This window comes from Anas acuta, chromosome 2, assembly GCF_963932015.1.
Source record: "Anas acuta chromosome 2, bAnaAcu1.1, whole genome shotgun sequence".
In the NCBI taxonomy this organism is placed as follows: domain Eukaryota; kingdom Metazoa; phylum Chordata; class Aves; order Anseriformes; family Anatidae; genus Anas; species Anas acuta.
The window spans coordinates 8,877,919-8,904,151 of record NC_088980.1 but is presented as its reverse complement, the minus strand read 5'-3'; the positions used below and the strand labels follow the sequence as shown (position 1 = coordinate 8,904,151).

Here is a 26,233-nt window from a genome sequence, read left to right as displayed (position 1 = left end):
TCTCAAAATTTAATTTTAAAGGCTTACTTATTCCTCCCTTGGTCACTCCCTTTCTATCCCTTCAATAGCTAGTTTTTAGTCCCATTGATTTCCTCTTCAGCTCTGCATTTGCCAGCCTCTAGCTGAAGGTTTAGTTTTCCAGTCTTCAAAACACACTACTGCATGAATACTGCATTCAGGTTCCTAAAAAATAACACGTTCATTGGTGGGAGATTTTAAATTTGTACTGGGTTTACGTGGTAAGGTTTTGGTAGTAGGGAGCTGCAGGGGCAGCCTCTGTGAGCAGAGCCCAGCAGCTGCCCCATGGAAGACCAGTGCCAGATCCAGATGGTCCCAAAAGGACCTGCTGCTGGCCAGAGCTGAGCCTTGAGTAATGCTGGTTGGGCCTCTGGGAGACCAGAGTTAAGGGATAAAAAGGCTGTGCTACAGCAGCTGGGAGAGAGGAATCAGAAACGTGAGAGAGCCAGCCCTGCAGCCCCCAAGGTGAGAGCAGCAGGAGGGCAGGAGGTGCTCCAGGCACGCAGCAGCAGTTCCCTTGCAGCCTGTGGAGAGGCCCCTGGTGGAGCAGGCTGTCCCCCTGCAGCCCATGGGTCCCACATGGAGCAGATCTCCACGCTGCAGCCCCCCCATGGGTGGAGGAGCCCCCGGTGGAGCAGGTGGATGTGGCCTGGAGGAGGCTGCGGCCCATGGAGAGCCCCCGCAGGAGCAGGCCCTGGCCCGGAGCTGCAGCACGTGGAGAGGAGCCCACGCAGGAGCAGGGGGTCTGGGGGGAGCTGCTGCCCTAGTGGGACCCGTGCTGGAGCAGTTTGCTCCTGGGGGATGGACCCCATGGTACAGAGCTGTGTGGGAGCAGTGCTTGAAGAGCTGCTGCCCATGGAGAGGAGCCCCCGTGGGCTCAGCTGGGGCAGGACGGCATCCATGGGAAGGACAACGCATGGAGCAGCGGCAGAGCGGGGCCGTGAGGGAGCAGCAGGGGATGAAGCCTCAGGGACTCACCGCAGCCCCCAGTCCCCAAATCCCCTGTGCTGCTTGGGGGGAGGATGTAGAAGAGGGTAGATGGGGGAAGGTGTTTTTTGTTTTTAGTTTCTCACAGCTCTATCTTGTTGATAATGGTCAATAAATTATATTAAAGTCCCTACATTGGCTGCCTTGCCCATGACAGTAATTGTTGAGGGATCTCCCTCTCCTTATCTCAACCCTTGAGCCCTTTCTATCATATTTTCTCCCCCTCCTCCTTTGAAGAGGGGAGTGAGAGAATGGCTGTGGTGGAGTTCAGCTGCCCAGCAGGGTGAAACCACCACTAACTTTCAGAAATCACATGGATTGCCATGCCGGATCCTAAGTGTGATCTTAGAAAGGAAGATTGTTTTTCAGGTCATGATGCTCTCTTGAGATCTACCCCCAGTAAGGATGTGACACGCTAGTAACGCTCCATTGAAAACGTAGATATTGGATCACCAGTAGCCACCTCAATGATAGCAGGGTGATAGTGTGATTTATTACATTTTCCTCTGTGAATAACATTAACAGATTGTAAAGCTTCTCCTAAGTGCAAAAAGGCAGATTTTCTGACCTCTTATCTGAATATATACTATTCCAGTGAAATTAACCTTTACTTATGGTGATAGAATTGTGTTCAGAATATAACTGATGGTGAACAGATTGAGTTTGTTCAGAGCTCCTTTATGTCATGACTATAAGCAGTATTTGAATGCAGAGATCTTTTATTGGACATGTCAGTACAGCTGAAAAAAACAGAAAAGCTTTAAACCCACATGTGTTTCTCCTATACTCATGTTATGAGCTACTTGTTAGCCTCAAGATCTTTTCAGCTGTTCACGCAAGCACAAGCCTCATGTACCATCACCTGTCCTCAGTCATTTGTTTTTCTGTTCAGGATGCCTTTGTAGAGCTCTGCAAGAACCCTACACTACAGCACTGATGTAAAAGCAGGGGCCCAGGGATGCTACCACAGTAAAACAATGCGGTATGTGCGGCTCTTTTCCTGGCAAGTTTGAAGTTCAAGTTGTACATCAAAAGACAACAAAGCAATCATGATGAAAATAAAGTTTTATTCACATATTTTAGGTACAATAAATATATTTGCATGTTGACATTGTAAACAAGGAATTACATGTAAAAAAACTTGCATGAGATTATTTTTGTGTTGCCATTTTTACATTCACTTAAAGAGGTATGACAAAGATCTCTTATGCAAGTGGAGGATTTGGAATAGTTCAGTGTTACATTCACGAAATGAAGTAAACAGCTTGTGCAGATGACGCTGTAGAAAACATGAGGCAGATGAACCCCCAGTGGAGTCAGAATGATACAGTCGGCTGTTGAATTTATATTCTGAACTGCTAATAAACAAACTCTGTCATCCAGATTAGAGCAATACATTTTAAGTGATTCTCAAAACACCTAAATATATATACAGCATTTAAAACTTTATAGGTTAGGAAGGATCACATTCAGTAATAGTAATAGGAGGTAGAATTGTGTCGACAGTGCTTGTATTTCTAAGTGACAATAAAAAAGCGCTATTACTATCACTGAATTCAAGAACAGAACTCCTGAAAAAGTAAAAAGGATAAAAGAGGTGTTAATCCTGTTCCTCCTGGCTTGCCACAAATGCTAGAGCATGTATAAAAATGCTGTAATTCTCCAACACAGATAAAACTGCAAAGCAAAACTGTTAAGTGGTATTTCTCCAGTGCTCTGGTATGGGCAGCATCTCCTAAGGTGTGACACCTGTAAACGCAACTTTAAATTCAGGTACTGTGAAGTCTGCAAAGAAAAATACAATACGCTAATGCTTCCAGCATGGAAGATTTAGTCTTCAGGTATCAAAAGGGCTGTAAGTGAGAACAGAACAGAAAATAAAGCAAAAGATTGCATGCTATGCACTAAGATAGGATGGAGTCTGGAGGGATGAACGTAGAGTCAAAAGATCAAGAACATAACAAGGATACAAATATCCTTGTGGGAATGGAAAAATAGGGGCAAATGAGATGGAAATGAGGTAATGCACAGAGTAGAGGAAAAGGGCACCACAAGAGAAAAGAAAGTTGACTCATTCTAAGGGCAATTTGTGTCAATAAAAATTATACACAGTGGCATAGAAGATCAGCTGTGAATAAATTAGAGTTAGCATCTCATCTTTGGTGTGTCTGTAAGTGAAAATGTGTATAAATTAGAAATTAAACAGTTGAAGAGTTTCGCTGCCTGCAAAAGAAATCCTGCAAAGGAAAATATTATTTACATGGAAATAAAACTATTCAGAAGTCGGCCTGACGGACACTAGGAAAAAATACGGCGGATATTAAAAACCATTAGATGTACATAGAGATAATTTTGAACCAGTGAACGAATGCAACATTAACACAGCAATGCTCTATTTAAACTGTGATCTTCCAAGTAACTACACACAACATCGCAATACAGCTCCATTTAACCATACGCCTTTACGAAAACATTCTTAATGATTAAAATTATTCAGATGGTAAAAAATGGCTTAACCTGAGCGCTGTTACATGAAACAAGGAATGCAACGTGTTGAAAAGCTGTGTGTATACAAGGCCCATTTCCTGTTAGTTAGAAAAACATGTATCCAACCAAGAAGTGAGAAAGCAACACAGGCACCTAAAAGACCCAGTGAGATTAACTTTCCCCTTGAGGTTTTGTCTAGTGCAATAGGGACCACACTTTCCACCAAAATAAGCATAGAAACAGAAAAAGAAAAATAAAAAATTATAAAATATAAATTAAAAAAAGAAAAAGCAAAAAAACAACCCTGCAAAAAGTAGTGTTATAAAGAACAAAATGATCCTTCCCAACCATATTATACCAGAAGATGGTATACGTAAGGATCCAATATGAATCAGGTTTTGTACACAAGGCCCTGTGCTCATGTAGACAGTAAGTCATCTTCGTGATTAAAAATTAGGTTACAAAAAAACCTTACATAAAATCCTTAGGATTTAACACTAATTGAAGATAAAATACTTCCACAATTATGTTTATGAATTAATGGTTAAGGCATGATTTAAGGTAACATTGAAACAAAAGCCCTATGTTACCCTAAATGACCCATACATACCCTTTATAACATAGCTAACTTTCTGCAACCTGTTCATTTTCCTTCAAATTTATTTCTCATCCAACATGCTGCTAAAAATTAAAAAGCACAAAAAATAACTTAAAAAAGGTTCATGTCTCAACAAACAAAAATGCCTTTTTAACAGGGAGCACGTGAAAGCCAGATTTCTACCTTCGAGCATCACAACCCACGTAACAAACATGGTACCAGGCGAAGGACAGAACAACACAATGCTATGCCAGAGAACAAATCCAGGAAATCTCCCCAGTACGACAAACAGGCAAAAAAAAACAGCAAATGAAAACCCACACCCTCCCTCCCGCCCTCTCACCCATAGTGTAAGTGCAGCACACCCACACACACATACATACACACAGTTACTTTCTGTAACCATAGAAAGTGCATACAGCAGTTTCTCAGGTAACTGCACAATATAAAGCTAAACAAAAGATACTATATATAAATATAAAAAATACTATATAAAAAATATTAAAAAATAAATAAAAATTTGTTTCTTATTCCAAGTAGATAGATTATGTTGAGAAAAAAAACTATGAAGACCCTCAAGGCACATGTTCTCAAATAACCTACAGTTTTATAAAAAAAAAAAATCTCATCTAAACACTTGCAGTGGAAACCTAACATCAAACGAAAATGCTCAGTCTACTTGGCATTTTAGTGGCTGGAAGGCCGTATTTTTTTTAAAAAACAGAAATTTGGAAATCTCAAGTTATTTTTCAGAATTAAACTGGGGAATGAGCTACGTATCTTGAAGATACTTTACAGATGGGATGCCAATATTCTTCTTGAAGTCATACTGGTGATATATAGGTGGACCAAGAACAATTATCCCATCTAAATTTACTCTTACCACTACTTAGAGGGAAAACATTTGCATGGCAGCTCCTTCAGCTGTGAAAATGCTACAGACCCATCCTCCTCCTACCTAGCAACAATTGTACTGAGCTTTTCAAACACTCCAAATTGTTTTATCGTACATTATGTGCCACATCAATTGCTAACATTGTGATGAAAGCAAGTTTTACAAGACCAACTTGAATTATGTGTAAAACAAAAATAGCCCAAACTTTTGAGAACAGTATTACAAAGCAGACCTATCTGTGCTTGTACAGCAGAACCAAATAGATGTAGAAACCCATGCCTTAGTCTGACAGTGTACTCTGTTTTCCCTTTAACGTTGAGCTTTTTAAAAACCTTTCATTTTTTTTAATGTAGAACATTTTACTAAAACATCACAGATCATATGGCCAATCCAATCTTTCAGTCAAAGCAAAATATGATTAGTTATGAAATGAATTCTCCAGAGCTACAGATGAAAACAAAATAATTCCAAAAAAAAAAAAAAAAGATGGCTCAATATAATCACCTACTGGAGTTGCCTATTAAAATCATTATAAAATTATACTAATAAAAATTGTGAACAAATAATACACAGATCAGGATGTATGTATTGACTTACTAGCATCTTTATAAAAATTTGAAGATATACACAAAAACACATCAACATTTATGGAACTGTATCCATTAAACTTAGATAAGACAACACAAAAAACTAACAGGTAGCTAAGATGTGTTTGACTGTAAGCACTTTGAGTAACATTTTAATTTTAAAAGTTCAATATTTACATACTACATTAAATGTTCCTTTTTTTTTTTTTTGCGTTGTATTTTGAATGCATGATCAAGAAAGAACAAGATAATGGTTGCAACAGATCTTCCAAGAAAGTTAACTTAAGATGTTCAGATTTAACTACGTGCTGAAAGAGAACATGGATATAACACGTTCATCTAGCTTTACCTCTACTTCCTTTATGTTGTTTGTTTGTTTTTTTTTTGGGGGGGGAGGGAGGGAGGAGACAACAAATAGAACTAGAAGAGATGTACCACTCAAACTGATCATTGCCAACAAGATCCAGTTTTAAGTTAGAATTTGAGAACTAACAAAACACAAACATTTTCACAAGTGACTCACCTAATTGCTACTTTTGCTACTGCGTTTAAGGTATTAGTAAGATACGGTGACAATACAGGGTGTGCGTATGTATGTATGTGTATACTAAAAGGCATATAGACATACATACATATAGTGAGTACGTTTACACGTGGTTCTGATACCCAGCTACTGCAATAAGCAGCTAAATAACCAGCAATGCGCCGTACATTGTCTATGCACAAGCAACAATCTACTGCAACCACCTTTAAAGAGGATCCGTCTCGTCATTAAACAGGCATTGTTTACGTTGCCTCCTACATTTAAATAGATCTGAGGCAATTTCACGTCTTTGTTCCAAAGCCACCCATTTTTGTCTTTTTTTTTTTTAAACCCCAACTGAATAAAAATTCTTAAAACTTGTTTAAGTTGGCTGAACCTCAGCCTCTTTGGGATAGATTCAAAACCCAAAGCAGGAGCGTTTCTACAAACTTCTTTGACTTTTGAATCAAACCCATATTCTCAGGCTCCAAGAAACCCTCTAACCCCAATAACACATGCTTACGACAGGACAGCTGATCAACTGCAGATGTTCCTACTGCTGAACTCAGCTGCTGGCCTGTCTGGCATTCGCATCTAGCCCAGATTTCCAGACACACACTATTAGTGCTCCATTCCTAGATGTCTTCCCATCCTTCTCGGCACAGAGAAGCTGCTTCCTAACAGTGGGGTGAATAACTGTTTAATGACTCATTTTAAAGATAAGAATTTATTTTTAAAAATAAAAATGACATAACCTGAGGAGGTAGCACAGCAGTCCTAGCACTCATGGAAGTGAGGAACTACACCGCCCTTGGCAAAGCCAGTCACTGCCATCACCTGGCATTGGTCTTCAGAGTCAGCTTCCACCGGGCACTTCCTACCTGAGACTTGTTCTTTGTCCTGGGCTTAGGTCTATCTGAAGCACTAACAGCACTGTATGTGCTGAATGTAATTAAGAAATATGCTTAAATGGGGAACTGTACAGACAGGTATAAAACTCACTTCCACATTAATATTCTCTTGAAATTATAGTATCTTGTCACTATGTTGGAAATGGGCTTAGATCACTCTTTATAATTTTTACCAGTGCAGTTATTTCCAAAGTACCACGTTACTCTGTATCATTTCAGTGAATAAAAGCAGTTTTACCTAGAAGACTCAACAGTACTTATTAATCGTTATAATTTTTTTAAGCAACTTTTACTTAATTGAAAGCCTGGACCAGTCTTTCCGTAAAAAAAACAAATGGGTCTCTGTGACTTAGTTACCATTAAACCTTTAAAAAAAAAATCTATGCTACTATAAACTTGCTTAGTTCATCCTTCTGTTTTGGCCCCCATTCACAGCTGTTCCATTGGCGTTCTTCTGTGATTGCTCAGGTAACAAACCTACAAAGTTTCTTTAAGTCCCCCCATTCAGTAGTAGGTGGAAGGCTTAATAGTATTCCTAAAATAAAGGATGAAGCAAAAGCTCACAGTCTAAAAACTAAGGAAATGTTCATAAAAACTTCAATCCAATATAAAGATGACATTTTAATAAGTTTATTCAGAAGTAACTGAAAAAAGTTGTTCCTTTGGCAATACCATCTAAATGGTTCTAACCAAAAGGAAATATTATGAATTTTACTTTGAATAAAATATAAGCTCCTTTATGTTTGCACATAATTTTTGCGAACTGCCACGTTCACCAGCAGATTCACAACGTCCTTATAGTCTTGTTGTATGTATTGGGAACAACACATCAAACTAAATCCTTTCAGTTATGGGTTTCTTATGGTTCAGTCAAAGTAAATCTCAAAGGAAGAAAAAAAATAATCAAAATAAAGCATAAGGCGATTATGAAACACTAGCCCAAAAGAACTATTAGGAATGCACCGCTCTTCCTGTGTAACTTTTTTTAAAGTGAGCCACTAAATATTTATTTTTCCTTGCATCTGGCAACATCATTTAAAACAACTTAGTTACAACTTGGAGTTAACTACCCCAGGATGCTACTGAAGGGCAAAGATCCTTGTTTTTAAAAACCAAGGGAAAATACAGCAATGTTATTCCTACACAGTGTTTTATGGAACAAGTGGAGTTGGAAGGAGAAGGTGGAAGTCTGTGTTGGAATAGAAAATGCAAAGACAGACTTAACATATTTACAAAGATAGAAACTACAGTTTTCCAGTGTCACCTCCAAAGCTTCTCAGCTTACTGCTATTCAGTGAAGTAGACCACGTTTAAATCTACGCAAGAATACTTTCTATGCTCTCAGATATACAACGTAACTAACGTGTTTGGTTTAGAAAAGTGAGTTCTCATTCAAATACCTCGCACTGAAGATAAGAGCAACCATTATCAAATATTCTTTGCTATGAAGAAAGTTTTTAGATCTTTCGGTGTAAACGTTCTCTCTCAAGTCACTGTGGTCACACAGTAGTATCTTGACGAACAGTGTCTGCATGCACTGTAAGCATTTTGAAAAGAATCTGTAGTTCCATGTGGTTACAACAGAACGTGAACAAACTGAACAGAAATTCCACCTTTGCAGATCCCTCTCAAGTTCTGCTCTTCTTGAGGACATCTCGCTGCTTTCTGTAGTTCAACATGGCAATTAAAGACTGTAAGCTGAAAGGTTTCAGAACCTGATGGTCGTGCCACCGTGTCTTGTGTCGCTCCACAATAGGCTTCTGTTAGTGTATGTATTTCTCAGCAGACATCACTCAACTATCAGTGCCACATTTATGTGGGACAGATCTATCATGTGCCTGTTAAAAGAAACGTAAAACTCGTACTCAAGCTTATTCTAGGGATAGAGATCAGACAAGAAGGTTCTATGAAGGTCACCAATAAACAGATGCTTGAATAGATTAAGAGAAACATTGATCAGAGGAGACTAATTTCATCTTTTGAAGGGAGGGAGTGAACCAAAGGTTGCAGCAGTGCTTACTTACCTGTGGAATTTCTGTTGAAATGCTAAAGCATGTGCTGGCTCCTTAAATTTTGCTATGGCTTTCCGTTGTTGAGGAAGCATCTGTAAACTCTGTAGAGACAAAAAAGTCAAAATATATTTTTATTATTCAACTAAAATTACACTTAAAAGAAAACTCATTTTGCATCAAACCTATCAAAATTTTGTTTTATTTCTTTTCTCAGAAACACTTACTGGTGTTTATGGAATGGAAAGAGACATTCATTGCAGTCAGGGGCCTAGCTGAAAGCTGGTGTGTTAAGCAACTGTGCCAAAGGGAAAACCTAGACTATTGCTGGCTAAGCAAAGACCACAATTCTTCAATCTGATCCATACAGATGAAACAAACCCTGCAGCCCGACTTCCACCAACTGACTGAGAAGCATTCAAATGGGCACAGTTTCACTTCACACACAAGCACCTGGATTCGCTCACCTGACCTACGGTAATGGATCACAGCATTTCACAGGTCAAAACAGAGCAGAAACGGGGAAAAAGTGGCAAACAGGCAAAAAGTTATAAGCTTTGATCTCTGGACTGTGTATCCTCGTGTTATTTCAACACAAATGGTTAGCTTTTGACTGACACTAATAATCCTGTGACCTTGATGAGATGATTTAGGACACAAATTTAAATATCCAAGTCCCAGTAATGGGAAACAATGCAACACATTTGCCTGCAAAAGTCCATGAGATATATGCTTCTCTTACTAAGAAAGCAGTATTTCACAATGCTGTAACAAACAAAAGATATGTAGTATTGAGGCCTCTAGAACTAGAAAATGCCTCAGCTAGGGAGCCGGAGCACTTATGTCCCTGTTCCCTGCTGACCGGTGGCCCTGTGGTCTTTGTAGTCATAGAATCAAAGAATATCCTGAGTTGGAAGGAGCCACCAGGGTCACAGAGACCAACTCTTGCCTCCACAAAGAACCACCAAAAACCAGCCCCTGTGTCTGAGAGTGGTGTCCAGATCCTACTTAAACTCCTGCAGCTCGGTGCCATGCCCACTGCCCAACCTGTCCCAGTGCCCAACCACCTCTGGGTGCAGACCCTTTCCCTAACTCCCAGCCTGACCCTCCCCTGTCCCAGCTCCATGCCGTCCCCTCGGGTCCTGTCGCTGTCCCCAGAGAGCAGAGCTCAGCGCCTGCCCCTCCGCTCCCCTCGTGAGGGAGCTGCAGGCCGCCATGAGGCCTCCCGTCAGTCTCACAAACCAAGTGATGAGAAGTTAACAGCCTTACTAAGGTTGAAATTGATACTTTGGGTTAGAACAGTCTTCCCCCCTACACCTCCCAAAAAAAAAGACACTTCAGAAATATGAGAAAATTAAGTTTTACAAATTAAATATGTGCACTCCCAACAATCCGTGAGAACATGCGAGAGGCATTCATCATGACAGAACATCCAGGATGGAAATATCCTGCTATGCCAGTGTCTGAACACAGGCCACAGGGATTTTACAGTAACTAGGTTAAAACGTCTTCTGAAAGTTTCAATCATAATTTTGAAGCTCAATGTCACAGCGATTCCAGTATCTCACGATAAGTTTCTGAAGTTTAATTGCCTAGGCTGCAGAGCACTGAAGACAATTGTTGTCATTCAGCTTCCAGCTGCCCACCATTCTCATGGCTTTGCATACAAAATTATATACCTACCATTCCTTCTTTCCATGCGTAAGTTTCCACATAAAGTCAATCCAATTTTGTACTGAGCCTAATATATATTAAGTCACCTCAAAACTTTTCTAGGTTTCCTTGTAATTTCCTGGTTGTCACATATAAATTTCATTCTCTGTTCCTGTGTATCGCCTGCACTTAGCAGCATCCCCACACTTGTCAGTGACTCTAGCCTTCTCTAGGTCAGTCTCCAAAATTTTAAATTTCATCTGCAAAAACTTCGTATCATCTATTGAAGAAATACCAAACATCTTCAGACAAGCAACTGTTCCTTGGGAAACCAAAAACAACCACACTCGATACATTTTTCAAGGGTAACATGCTTTGAGACGTCTCAGTGAAAGGATTTTTATCCAACTACTGTGTGCAGTGCTTGCTCAATCTCATGCAGCATTTTAAGCAAGATGTCAAACGTCAGGATGAAATTTGCTATTAAAATTGCCTACTTATATCTTTTTTGGAGCAGGCTGAGAACGTGTTTATTTAACAAGAGCTGTGGTACCTGATAGTCGCATTTCTTCATTTTTAAGCCTGACAATTCAGCTGTAGGCTCTTTCTGTAGTTTATCCATCTGTGGATTTTGAAGTCATTAATTTTAGCACTGGCTACCTTGCACTACCTTGTAATTGACAGGAAACTTCCCTTTCACTATGAAAATCACAGAAGTTTAATATTTTCATTACTCTGACAATTTTAAAGTGAAAGCAGAGGAAACGATGAGGATATTATCAGCTTCATATTTGAAATAACTGAGAAAAAAGTGAGCAAAGTAACCAGCAGAAAAGTTCCAGTTGGTTAATTTGCACTGTACAGTTTTCAGAAATCTTGCAATAAGGGAAAGATTTAGCTAAATAACTAGAATTTGTTCTTTTCTGAGATAGTAGCAGTAAGATTTATCTAAAAAAATAATAATAATAATAAAAAAAAAAAACAAACAACAAGCAAATAGGAAGATGTCTATTTTTTAATCAGAAAGATCTTTACAAGGTTAAGCACATTTTACCAACATGAATACTATCTAATTGCACAAAGCACCAAAGAATTAACTTGGAAAAAAGCTCAGTTCTCCTGTATGTATAGAAATCTGCTGACTGGATGAGGGAGGTACTGAAGTTTGTGTTCTCCTTTACAGATGTCCCTTTATTATAACTTACAGAGCTGTATTCTCTTGCTACCACCTTTTCAGTCTAGACTAAAGAATAAGTTTTAAAGACTAAAAACTAATTACAGCCATTAAGTAAAACATTTTTTAAAGAAGACACTTTTAAGAGTTAAAAGGAAGAAATGTAATTTAAAAAAAAAAAATATGAGAAGTAAATCTGGTTCCTTGATTACGAGTCAAAGAACCTGAAATGATTAATATAAGAAAAACCTGTCTGAATCACTGAAAGGACAAATATTTCAGAGAGCAGTTGGACAACAGCAAGTACCCTGCAAGTCCTACTGTCACCTCATTCTCTCCCCGCTTTCCTGAGCTGTCTTTAGTTCTGCTAACAACTGATACTCACAGGATGTGATCAGTTTCAGAAGAGAGAAAATGTGCTTTTTTTCCAATAGTTGATCAATTATGACTTTAGTATGCTTGAAACGCAGAAAAGCAAAATTTGATTTTGCAGCTCATACACCCGTAATGATAAATTATTAAGAAGCTGCTCAGTAATTAGCATACAAGATTGACTAAAGGAAGACATTCCGGTGTAGTAGAGGCTTATTAGTGAAATTAGAAAGGCAAAGTATCTAAATCTTACTGTAGACAACATATTTGTGCTTTCACATGAATTAATAAAGCTTACTGGCTGACTAGTTTGGATATGTCACTGCCTGCTCATCTTTGTGTTGTATTATTGTCATATTTTCCAAAGCAAAAAAATGTAACCAAAACAATTCTGATTTAGAGTTTTAATTTTAATACTCAGTTGTTTTGGCAACAAAGCATCTATTCTTGGATAAGTCTATTGAAAAGCATCTAAATAACATTCAGTTTCACTTGTCAATATGGTGAAACAAAGTAAAAGGTTTTCAGCTGATTTTCAGTGGAAGCAGCAACCATTGATACTCAGCCTGAACTTACTTGAAAGTTCTCAGTTTATTCAGTTCCCCCAACAGTATTTTGTATTTCAAAGCCTCAACATCAATTCTAACAATCAAAATTTTCCCACAGTCATCTGGCTAATGCATCCAGATGGGAGCCACCGTAGCAGCATGGATCGGTGTGCCACACTGGATCTCCACTGGCTGCAGTAAGCCAGTCCATCTGATCCTTTGCTGAACAGGCTCCATGTAACGTACTCACAGAGCCCAGCAGTAGGACAATCACTTCTAGCATCAATCTTCTCAACTACTGCAGTTACATGCTCTTGTGCTTTTCAGCAAGAGAGAATTTAGGACTGCACAACAAAAGGATAAATGAATGCTACACAAATGATACTCCTCTAATTGAAAACTGTCCAAAAGCTCCAATTAAACAGCTTTAATACAATTTCTCAACCTTCACTACACTCAAACCATGGTCATGAAAACCATGCAGATTCGTGTTTGCCTCATTTAGATATAAAAAAAATGTTTTTGGTCTTGTTTTAACAAAAAATAAGATAATTACTAAGCTAATTTACTTTTACTATATGAATACCATAGCCTGAAATGCCATCACAAATACCTTTGCTGACAAAGACTTATAATGTAACAACACGAAACATGATCTACATTGCATTTTCAAACAAATCATTATTGATAACTTGCAAATATGAGCATTTAGCTTGCTATCAGAAGTCTCTTGAAAATGTCTACTGTTATTTTGAGACAACATACATTTACTTGTACTACTATATAAACTCCGAACTTCATGCTTACACAGTTAAGAGAACAACGAGGCTGACTGTCAGGCACAGAACAAGTCAGTACAATTTTGCTGGAGTGTGTAGGTCCTGACCTGCTGCTATCCTCAGCCTGAACAGATGGGCTATCGGCTGGGAATACAAACAAGTGTTCCACTTCAGTGGAAACCTGAAATAAAATAACTGCATATTCATCCTACTGGATTATTTCTGTCTCCTTGAATTCTGGGTGAGATGTAGTTTACAGTTGATCCTGCACTTAGGTGATGTTAACAGCTTCAGTTAACAGGTGATGTTGTCTGAAGAAACAGATTGGGCATGCAACCTGTGGAATTTTATCACCTCAGCATTTTTTTTCAAGGCATTATCTTATGGACTTTACCAGCTTTTCCTACGTGCTAGGAAATTACACACAAAATTAATTCTGCATAACTTAATCACACTACCTTGTTATTTTGAGACCCCTATTTTTGTCACCTTTTTAGAATAACCGGGCAGCCATTATTTTCAGTGATAAAATTCAGTATTTCTAGCACCCATAACATTCTTAGGACAGTCCAAGTGCTTGCACATTCACAGGGTCATTTCAAAATAACCTCCTAGAAAGCTGTTACATTTAATCAGCTGGACCAACTGCAAGTCTCTGCAAAAATACCAGTCCTTTGTAAGAAGTGCTAGCCCTCCAGGAACACCACATTTCCAAAAACATCACAGTGATCATGACCATGCCAGTGACTTGCTCCAGGTTCAAGTCTGTAATAGCTATGGCTGAAACCAGACTGCCATAAGATAAATGTGTTGCATGCTATTAGAGATAAGACTTTTTCTTCTTACAAACTCTACGTGAGTTTTGGTTTGTTTATACTCTAAATTGTGAGTAACATGCTAATAAATGCATAACTGTATGTTGCTTAGACACATTCAAATCTATATTAAATGCTTCCTTCAATAATGTTCAGATACCACACAAGTACCACAGATGAATGACATTTATGGAAGAAAAATGGTTTTAGAGCTGAGGTAGTATCAAAAAGAAGCTAAGACAGGCAGGCCTTCATATGCTACTAATGACATCTGTTCTCTCATTTTCAAAGAATACATAGCATAAAACAATCCTTAGCTTTATAATCTCCATTACAACAATAAAAATGAGTTTATCTTTGACAAAATATCATGCCTCCCTATGAATTTGATCTGAATTTAGCATTATTCCAGTAGGTACTGATTTTGCAGGATGCTAAAGGAGAGTCAGGAGAGGCTGGGTAAAGACCAGCTACACAGCCTTGCTTTTGGACACGCACTGGTTCTACCAAGAGTTACTTGACTTCTCACATAATGGAGGGACATTGAAGTTTCCTCAACAGGAGATTTCTGCCACACTGCACTCCACAAGAATCTCCTTCTATCAGCAATTCCTAAACTGAAATATCACAATCCTTCCAACCGTCACAGCTCTGAAAAAACAACTTCATTCACATTTCCTCTTTAAGTTGACCTAGTCAGACGTTCACCAGAGGATGAAAACCCCTTCCCGGATCCGCTCAGGTGTAAAGGATTGACAATGCAATAACTTCCAGGGGATTTCATTGACTTGTTACTTTACAGATTAGGGCGTACAGATCTACCATACAGTTCTTCCTGGAGATCAGCCTGAGATCAGAGGTATTCTATGCATTTCCCCAATTGACTCCGGAGTAACAGAAGAGAGATTAGATCCTGACACAGTTTTAGCATTAAAAAAAAAAAAAAAAAAAAAGTTTTATGCTGGGGAGGAGTTTTTTTTTTAGAGAGAGGTGATTTTGGAAGCGTAGAGCTCATACTGATCTTCATTATTTCCCTTTTCTGCTTCTTTAGGTGCTGCCATGGGAAGATGTGTACCTTTTGTAGAATGGAAAATGCAACAGTTTCAAACAACCAGGATTTCATGAACACTCATGCTTTTGGTTGAGAGCTAGCCTACAACTGTTTTAAATCACTACTTAATTCAACATCTTTAAAAAAAAAATCAGGTCTGACATTTTCTGCAACTGAACTATTACTAGTGACTAAAGAACGAATATTGTAAAAAGATACTCCCTCTGCAGAGGCTGAGACCTACACTGGGCTCAAATTTATCCTTTACACATGCTTTGTCCTTACATCTACACTTTTCCAATATCAATAAAAAATAATGTTGAAATAACCTGCATATCAGCAGCACAATGATCTCTAGTTAAGCATCACTGAAAAACACTACCTTGACACACGCAACAGGACAACCAAGAGTAGAAAGCAAGAGATCTCTTGTAGGAACCAAGTATCTTTGACACTAAAGCTCTCAGAAGTTACACAGAGAGAAGGAAGTTAAAAGGAAGGTAGTAAGAGTACTGAGAGATGGAAACTAAGCAGGCAGGGAGTGAGACTGGAGCAAGAGCTCGTTTCAATTACAATAGACACATGGGAAATAAGTTTCCTCCTCTAAATAATAGACTGTACATTCAGTTCATTGCTGAATTTAGGATTAGGGGGGTGACAGTCCATACACGGCTGCTAAAAAGGGTCTGTGCAATAACAAACTGGAAATTGTCATAAATAATAACATTACTAGTGTGTGATTCAATCTGCTCTCCAACAGTATGAACAGCAGCATGGCAGGTACTTTCTGAAAAGGAAAATCAGATTCTATTTGTTCTTCCATCCCTTCAATACATGGGGATACATTTTTATTGTTCTCACAGTCCCCTGACAGCTGAAGCATCTTTCTGTAGGTGACACTTCACAGCCATTGCCAACAGGCACAGAGGCTGGAACAGAATGTATTTATTTTACCCTCACCTTTTGCATATGACTGCACCCCTCCTGCCCTTCCTTCTGGCTTTTATGCTTTAAAAGTGCTCAACTTTCAGCTTCTGTATGCAAGATGAGATGAGAAAAAAGGGATAATCGTTGAGTTTCTCTAGCTCACACACTACTCTGTAGCGCAGCTGAACTGGACAGGCTCATTGTAGAGTTGCTCTCCTCTCCCTCAGCCCAAGGACAGGGCAGGACTGACCATGCTTTCTTCCACAGTCTGTGGAGAGAGACTCAGCTGCGAGAGCTGAAAATGTTTTTACAGGCAGGAAGAACAAACAGGTCACCAAAGCAGCGCTGCGCACCCCGTGTGCCATGTCACACGGAGAAGAACCCTGCTGATCCTGGAAGAGCGCTCATGTTCTGGGCGCGCTCATCTACATGTGCTTGTCATTTCCACTGATAAGCCTTTACGCTAAAAATAAAATCATCAACTTTAGGTGTAGTGTTAGTGCAGATACTGTCTTTACCCCAAGTGGGCACTAGGTAGCACTATCACTCTAAGAAAGCAAAGAGAAGCACATCAGCAAGGCAATTGTTTTCCCTTTCTGAGACTGGAAAATAAATGACTCTTACCAGAGTATAACTTATATTCATAAATGCACTCAAAATACAGTTGCAGCATTCTAATCACCTCTGATATATAACAGTGGCTTGCTCCCCCCTCCTTTTTTAACATCAGAATTCATGATCTTAAATCTTTTAAAAACAACACTGGGAATTTGCACTAATATTTTATGGTTGGAAACATCTAAGTACATGGTTTAAGACAATTATGGAACAACTCCACGCAGTACTCGCATCACCTGAAGACCTAGAAAATGATTCTCTGTACCTGCTACCAACCTTAAGAAAATATATAAAGGTGGTGGTAACAGCTGAACACAAACCTCTGCAAACAGCACAAGACAGCATGAACATTAAACCTGGATTCAAGAGCATACAAAAAAGAGCTAACTTTTTAAAGACTTTTGTAACTTCTTATGAAAGACATAAAATTATTAGAGTGTCCAAAGGGGGGCTATAAAGATGGTGAAGGGTCTGGAGGGGAAGATGTGTGAAGAGCAGCTGAGGTCCCTTGGTTTGTTCAGCCCCGAGCAGAGCAGGCTGAGGGGAGGCCTCATGGCGGCCTGCAGCTCCCTCACGAGGGGAGGAGGGGAGCAGAGGGGCAGGCGCTGAGCTCTGCTCTCTGGGGACAGCGACAGGACCTGAGGGAACGGCATGGAGCTGGGACAGGGGAGGGTCAGGCTGGGGGTTAGGGAAAGGGTCTGCACCCAGAGGTGGTCGGGCACTGGGACAGGCTCCCCATGGCAGTGGGCACGGCACCGAGCTGCAGGAGTTCAAGGAGCGTTTGGTCAGCACTCAGACACAGAGTCTGTTTTTTGCTGGTTATGTGTGGAACCAGGAGTTGGATACGATGATCCCTGTGGGTCCCTCCCAGCTTGGGATACTCTATAATTATTAGTAATCTCCTTCAGGAAGTGGTTCTGGACAGATGTGTACTGAATGTCACTGCTGCAGTGCAGTCCCCAGGAGGCTGTATTTCAGTGGCGTGCTCAGAAAGCTTCTGTACTTTCAAATGTATTTTGGACTGCATGATTTTATTTATAGTATATAATTATTTTAGATTCGTCACTCAGATTCTACTTCAGGGACATTATTTGTATCCGTATCTTCTCCAGAAGGAAGAGGACAGCAAGCCATATGCTGAAAGGAAGTGGCTTTCCTGGTAATTTAATCATGTTTGAGTTGGAAGGTGCAGCTATGACTAATGGGCTGTTCCTGAAGACTGGAAAATTTTCTTCAGTATCTGAGAATCTTAATAGTGTTTTTTTTCTCTTGTTCTAGTAGCAAAGCAGCTTTAATGAATCAAGGATTAGAAATAAGGGGTCTACAGTGATAGTCAACAGAGCATAATTTTCAAAGTTCATATACAGGATAAGACAATTTTCTCCATTTTTAGGGGATGGAAAGGATAAATTGTAGATTTCCCACCTCTGAACTGTAAAAAATCTCCTTCATCTTTTGAGTGCCCAGCTGGTCCCACATTACAACTTACAGAACCATCATCTCAATGCAAACTGATTGCAAAGCTAGGAGCACTGAACATCATAAATTGAGGGGATTTTTGAACTTCCCTTCTTAAGACAGTTTTGTGCAAGGTAATGATACCTCAATGATACAAGAAAAAAGCAAAAGTAAAAATCCAAGACTTTTGCATCCAGAAAAATGTAACCTCCTTTATGCCCAATGCATCTTTCTGTTCTCCTGCTGCTTCTGGACTTCCACCTGGCTGAGCTAAAAACCTGAGCTTCAAGTCATTTCTGAAAAAGCAGCTAGAATTTCTGACTCCGCCCTTTTCTTGGAGGTAATTTTTTCTTTCTGCATTCCTCCTTTTCCAGTTCACCAAGTTTCAACACCTCGATTTCATCTTAAAAGACCAGAACTGCACTACCTAAAGGTGCTCTTCTGCTCAGGCCATTCCCATACCCAATGCATGAAATCTGCCAACCCCACCTGGCCAGGAGCCCTTCCATTCACTACTCAGATCTCTTCCAGTGGCTCACTTCTGTACTCCTCATTGCAAATTACATACGTGAAGTGCATTTTAAAGAAAGAATGAGAATATGATGTATAAAAGACCATTATAAGCAGACTACTTCTCCCCTGGACTACCCACACTTCCAAAACATCACTTAGTTGCAAACAAGCCAAGAAATTTCTAGCCTTCTACAAGCCTGATTTGAAATTCAAGGGTAGAATTAGCACAAAAAGCCTTCTGCATCATTAGCTAAATTCAACCATCTCTTTCAAGTACTAATTCTAGATATCTGGTGAGGTGAAAGCAGATGATTTACAACTTTCCAAGGGTACAGCTGACACTGTTGAGCTGCAAGAACACAAGGGACACGCATATATCAAATCCCACTGGAAAATTAGTCACAGGTTTCTTCCTATAAGCATACTTTTGAAACTGGTCTGTGACGCTACATTAAGATACTACCATTTGGAGTCTGCTAAGAAACAGCAAGTACTGAATAAATTTTTTAGCACATTCTCAATATCTTCTCTCAATCATGAATATTTCCTAGCAGGATTTCTATTAATCTCCTCCTAATATTCTCATGCAAGATTTAACAAGTAAACACTGACTAAATGTGCTCTGGAACTGTATGAATAATTTCCTCGAGTACTACAGAACACGAAGGGACAAAGTATTTTGTGAGAGTATTTTTGCCTTCACAAACAAATTAAACCTCTCTGAATTGACGACATAAATAATTCAGCGTTATTCCATTTACTAAATTGGGAAAAAGTGAGGCAGAGCGCACATCTTTAGGAAAGCACTGTGTTCTACAACAGAGAGATAATCCTATTCATAAACAAGTCTCCAAGCCACAAAATAGCTCCAATTAATGCATTGCATTTGTCTCAAAATGTTGATCCTGTCAAAATCAGCACCCAAAACTGAAAAATTAAAGGAGAAAAATAATCATAATCTGCATGTTTCATTATCTGCTGACTGATATTTTCAAATATACTAAAAATTCAGACATGGGCTCCTAAGCCCTTTGGTGCTTTGAAAGCCTCCTGTTTTGCTTAAAGCCAGTTTAACTGATACACCAATTCCAGGAGGCAGTTTTAGAACAGAAGCTTTGCAGCAGATATACCAGTACATATGTCATAACCTTGCTCACAGGCCCCTCCTGAAGAGAACCTCCTAAAAAGTAAATTAAAAATCCTTCAAAGCAGAATATGTTTTCATTTGAAAAAGCAGGCAGTGCTACATGGTATAAAACCTCAAATGAATACTGTTCATTAAATACCCCAGGACTGCAATGACAGGAATCAGAAAAGAGTGTAGGTGCAAGCCAACAATAAAAACAGCAAGAAAAATGTATTTGCTTTGATATGATAATTTGGCTTTAACAAAACCTCACGGAACGGACATGCTTGTATTCTATATGGAAATAATAGAGATCGTACAAGAACACCAAAATGAAGGAGACTCTTTTGCAGCAAGAATGTGACAGTTCACAAAATTCTACTGCATTTCCCGTGCCGCAATGTAATCGCGCCTGTCTTTGCTATCAGGTGTGGTGTGTGTGGGTGGGGGTACCTTCAAACATAAATTACCAATAAACACACATTGTATTTAGTGTCAGGGAATTAATTGAGCTTTCCGGAATGAAAGACTTTTGGCACAAAAATTATAAACCAAGGTTGACCTACCTGAATGGGTCCCACTGACATCAGCAGGTTTTTCAGTTGGACATCAGTAGTTGATGAAGAAAGCCCTTCAACTGACACAATACAGGGCTGAGGTTTGCACTCCACCACTCGCAGGTTCTGTTTATTTGGCATCAAGCGTCCTCGGCCCATCTGGCCTGCTACTCCTCTGCCTCTCCCATGCATAATGACCTGCCAACAACAAAAGTAACAGTATTTTGATTTACTTACCCAGTGTTTCTGCTAACCGCATTTGACAGATGATACAAAAGTTAGCAATTTACTTAAAGATTTGATTAAAGCACGTGTTGATTTAAAACAGCTTGTTGCTGTTAGCTTATTTGAAAGGCCACACATTAACATATCTCTCTATTGCTTATATAAACCTATTTTAAAGGGACAGCAAGTTAGAGATCATATTGAGACTAAAGCCTCAGCCTTAGCACAGATCAAGCAGTGGAAGGTCCCAGACCAAAGTGTATAACCTAGTTTTCAACACTGATCACATTATTAGGCATGTATTTAGCTCCCATATTTTGAGTCTGGTAGCTCCCATATTTTGAGTCTGGTCAAAAAAATCCAAAGTGATCCCTCTCATTTTTCTTAACCCACAGATATATTTAACGTATGCATAAGATGGGCAAACTGCTCCAAGTGTCTCCAGTCTCTGCTGCTTGCAACCACTAGTCCATTATCCGGATGGAGTGTTTAGGCATAGAGAAAAAAATAAAAAAAATAATTGTTTTAAAGTTCCTTTCCCCCAGATCCTGTAGGATCTGGAACCACAATATTCCCTGGTGCAGGCAGTATGTATTCATTCTTGTAAATTAAAGGTCAAACAGTTGGGGAGAGAAAAATCAACAATGAAACAGTAACAAACATTGAACAATTAACACTTAACATTGAGATAACACTCAACACTTTCTCTTCTTCAGTAGGATTCCTACTTGAGAAGCCTAGGTAATGACTTTTCCTCTCCGCATCAGCAAGGAAATCTTAGCTTGCCATGAAGCTGGAAGGTTACTGCTAACAGTTCAAAACCAACCATTAACTTAAAAGCCAAAATCCCACTTGTTTTCAGGGAGCATCTCGGTTTGAAGATGAACAGAAAGCACACACCAGTGCAACCTGAACGCCCTCCCTGCCTCCTCCCAGTGAATGATCAGTGCGAAAGCCTCATTCTGAGCTCACCGACTGTTCTGAGCAACACCAGCTTTGAGAACCACCCGAGGAGCATCCTGGAACAGCTGCTGCGTGCTCCTACGTGTGCAGCAAACAGCCTGAATACAAGCAGAAGCACAACTTCAGAATAACTCTTGGGTTTTAAGCCAGAAAGCACGTTGGATGCCGTTCCTCTAGTAGCTATCTTGAGACACACGCATTTCCCATGGGGAATACTGTGCTGGCCAGAAAGTCATCGGATGAAACAACTTGCAGGCATCACCACTCTGTGCTGGATACAAACAGGCCTCTATAGATTAAATGCTTTATATGCAATTATGCATCTCCTGGGTCATGCAGCCCTGTGCTAGTAATTGACAAACAGAATGCTAGTTATTAATATAGCAACACAGCTAGACAGTAGAACTTCTAGCAGCGATATGCATCTAAAAATCACCTTTTTAGGTTGATGGATTCCCTGGATGTTTTTGACTCCTTGAGGAGCTGGTGAATGGATCTGTGCCTGCTGCTGCTGTTGGTGCTGCTGCTGTTGCATTCCCTTTGTCAATGTGACCTTCCGCACTGGCTGCTGTTTCGGCTCCAGAGGTTGTTGAGGCCGCTGGGGCTGGCCCTCTGGGTGAAAAAAGCCAGCATCCTCTCCCCCCTGCTGAAATCAACAACACAACACGCGGCTCAATGTCTACGCAGTGCAAACACTCGCCCTGAGAAACCTCCTGTGACATCCAGCTCGGTTAGAGCACAGCAAACACTCATCGATTTGCCTATTAAAACAAACCAGCGCCTGTTACAGAAGTGTGTAAGGGCTCAGCCTGGAAATTACGCTTTAGTCTAAAACAAACCCACAGTAGCTAAGTACAGCTTATTTTGTTTGAACTTTATTATCGATTGCTGTGTTCAGTAACATCTTTTCAAACCCAAATCAGCGAGGTATTTTCACTTCTCTTTCCAAATTATTCTTCCTTCCAGGTTTACATATGAACTATGCTTATTGCTTTTTGGTGGTGGTGGATTTTTTTCCCCCCATAGAGATGTACACGTTACAGAGAACTGTGAAGGCTGGAAGAACCACACAAGTACTCTGCTCATCTTTCAAAGTTGAATCTCTAATTAGAAATTACTATTTATTTTGAAGTGCATATTTATGCTGCCTGCTTCCATACCAACAAGCTTTTAAGCTATCTTCATCCCCAAGCACTGTCCACGTTTGGAACAGTTCGAACAGTTCTTCCCCAAGGTTTTTCTTGTTTGGTTTGGTTTATAATGCTCTTACTGTAAATATTTATACTCACAAGCACAAATAAACAATGCCCTCTCCGATCCAATGACCCCTAACTCTTTCTACTACTTCTCACTGAGCATACAGCACAGATGTGAGGTGAAAGCACTAGGAGATGAGTGATTCACTTCCACTGCCCCTGCCCAAGCAGTTTGGCTTTGTACAAACAGAGGGGAGATTCTTGAATTTGTGTCTAGCTTTCCAGACTAGATACCGAAAACCAGCATCTATAAAAGGCTTCAAATCATCGCATGCTTTCTGCATGGTTTTGACAGTAAAATTTATATATTAGCTGGAATTCAACATTCTCCAATCTGCTAATATTAGTCAACATTGTTCGTATTATTTTACATGCTCAAAAAATAGTGATGCTTGCTGCCTGGGCACCCAGCATTGACCTGAGCACGCAGCTGTAGGACCAGCAGGAAGCCCCCCATCACCTACTGCCACTGGGGAGCAAGGCAGGGGAAGAAGTTCATTAATCCCCAATCCCACTGGTGCAACACCTGAGAGTCAGGCTGAATAAACACGGACAGGACTGCAGGCTTTATCTAAGCCCATGACAAACCTCAGGCAACCTTGCAAAAGCCCTATAATAGAAGGTGCATCTGAATAAAAAGTAGTAATTGTGAAAGCATCTCTATTTACGCAGTTTCTTTCTTTTTGCTTAAATATCAACGAGTCAAAAGTCCTGCACCCGTACCAGATGTCACTAACCAGAGAGGTTCACGTTAACCCGCACGTTTCTTGTGGACAAGCAGACAAAATACAAGGCTGCAGAAGGAGCAGGTTTATGGTCCAAGAGTGAGATTACCTCGACTGAGAAAGCAAATCATTACGCCTCTACCAGGATTACACAAAAGCAAAAGAAACACCTACTGAAGACCACTTGCTACTAAACCTTTTCACTATTATTTGAAGAGAAGTAGTCCAGAACAGGCAGTATCTATGATATTCTCATATTTTCAAGACCACTAGTGCACAATTCAAATCCCTAAACCACATTCTGTTTTATCCAGTAGATGCAGGCAACAAGTCCTCAAGAACTCGACTATGTAAATCCCAGACAAGTTAAACCCCCCAAAATTGGCTTCATCACTGCCTTGCACCATCTACATTTCAAAAGCACAATCTGTCATAGGGAAAATCTTGAAGCTCTTCCTACTTAAGGGCTTTCTGCCACGGTATCCACAGTGAGAAAGCAAGAGAAAACTGCATCTGTTTTTCCTACTTCTAAACAAATTTGTTTTTTTCTGTGCTAAACTGAACGGCTCCATGCTGAATGAGGCTTCACAATTTCGTACATAAACCTTTGAGATCAGTAACTAGAAAGATATTATGAAGTTTTCTCTTCAACTGCTGCTCAAAAAAAAGAAAAAAAGCAGCAGCTCTCCTCTTCTGAAAAAACAAACATATGCACATAAACAAGTATCTTAGCAAGAACCCAGTATTAAATCCTCTTCATTTTAGTATTAATTCCACTATGAGCATCAGCATAAGCCTTATGCTCTGGTCAGATAATTTCCTTTATTCAACCTTACAGCAGCTGGAAGATTATGAAACAAAAACGAACAAAAACTCCTAGGAGGAATTTAAATGGAAGAATGGGGAGTTAAAATCTAAACTACGCAACCTGCCTGCTGTGAAAAACAGCCATAAGTATTTGCAACCATTTGTTTCTAAACCAAAAATTATTCCATCCCATACAAAGAGCATGAGAGCAGGGCCCTCATCTACAAAATGTGCTCATTACTGAAACTTCAGAAGCAAACAACCATTTGCCGTAAGGGGCAGGGACAGTCAACAACCTAATATTTAACTTGCAAGCCCAATTATCACCAAATAAAACTGTAAAGATTAATGCAGGAAACAAACAATCACACAAAACTCGAACAGAGCCAAATGCAAACACACAGTATTGGTTCAAATTCATGGAAGATCTAATGGGACTTTTTCTCTGCTGAGGTCTATAGTGGGTTGAGACCCAGTCTTGGGTTGAGACTCAGTCTGTGGGTTTCAAGCACTAGCACGATGTTCCTGACAATTCCCTGGGACGCTGATCCAGTCTGAAAAGGTGGAAGCATCCCTGGACTTTTTATGAGTTAATACATTTTAAAAACATGAAAACCTGTACGGAACAACAAAGGAAGTCCACAGGGTAAGAAACAGAGGGAGCAAAGCCTGCTGGATCCTGCAACAAGAAAGGAAAACAGGACAACTGGATCAAAACTTTCTAACGCCTCTCTGAACACCTCCTGCCACTGGAGATGACTGGAGCTGGCAAGGACAGAGGGCTCCCTGCTCACTGACCTTCAGCAGTATGGTGCAGCACTGTACAGCCAGTCCTGCCTTCCACTTTAGACAATGTTGGTGTTTTTCTTAATGAAATGAAAAACAAACACAGCTCCTAGGTCAATATGCACTTAACAAGCAAAACAAAGTCTCAGGTAACAAATTTTAACCAGCTGAAAAAAGAATCTGTGCCAAAGTCATGTCAGTGCAAGGACCAGCACTGCTAGAGCCAAAGGGAACTAAATCTGCATAGTGCTATTTAGTGGCAAATTAAAACATGGCACTCACCATCATACCATCCTTTAAACTCCTTACATGCAAGGTAATTGCTGGCTTCTTCAGGAATGCAAATAAAGAACTAAGTCTCAAGCAAAAATAAAGCATAAAGAGCTTTAATGCCTGGCCTTAAAGCTACAAAACCTCACACATTGCTTACGGGCCACACGTTCGTATGAGAATATTAACACCTCAGAGGAAGAGATGCATGCCTGTAAATAACACTGTTGGATGTTCACTCCTGGCTTTCGCTCCAGAGGCAAACACCCGGCCAGAACCCATTAGGCTACTTAAACACATGGCAAAGCTACAGGTAAGGAGGCAGGCAGAGCAAACTGGTAGTGCAAAAGCTACCAATACAACATCTAAGTGATGGAAACTGAACTGCTAGCATCTCCTCTACTTCAAGCATCCCACTTCTACCTCATTTGAGATCCACTTTTTCTTAAGGACTTGATTTCTCTAATGGTAAGTTTTCATTAGCTTACATCCTCTCTTCCCCTCAGATTTAAATGTGTAGAAATAGAACGAGATATTGTAATTCTTGATAAAGCATGTTTTTCTTTTTTTTTTTTTTTTAGTACTCTTTTGGGAT

General features: G+C 39.8%; 1 protein-coding gene across 4 annotated transcripts in view; it reads right to left on the bottom strand.

Moving 5' to 3' along the window:
• Positions 1 to 2,055: 2,055 nt before the first annotated feature.
• RBM33 (RNA binding motif protein 33) overlaps positions 2,056 to 26,233 on the bottom strand; it is a 102,987-nt gene continuing 78,809 nt past the window's right edge. For 2 of the 4 annotated variants that reach the window (XM_068673435.1, XM_068673438.1), the window contains exons 16-19: positions 22,231 to 22,440; positions 20,616 to 20,804; positions 9,031 to 9,119; positions 2,056 to 8,844 (exon numbers count right to left, since the gene is read on the bottom strand). In XM_068673435.1, coding sequence (XP_068529536.1) covers positions 8,796 to 8,844; positions 9,031 to 9,119; positions 20,616 to 20,804; positions 22,231 to 22,440 — 537 coding nt within the window. In that variant the 3' untranslated portion in view covers positions 2,056 to 8,795. The remainder of the gene's footprint in view (positions 8,845 to 9,030; positions 9,120 to 20,615; positions 20,805 to 22,230; positions 22,441 to 26,233) is intronic. The other 2 variants (XM_068673437.1, XM_068673439.1) reach the window with 2 other exon arrangements.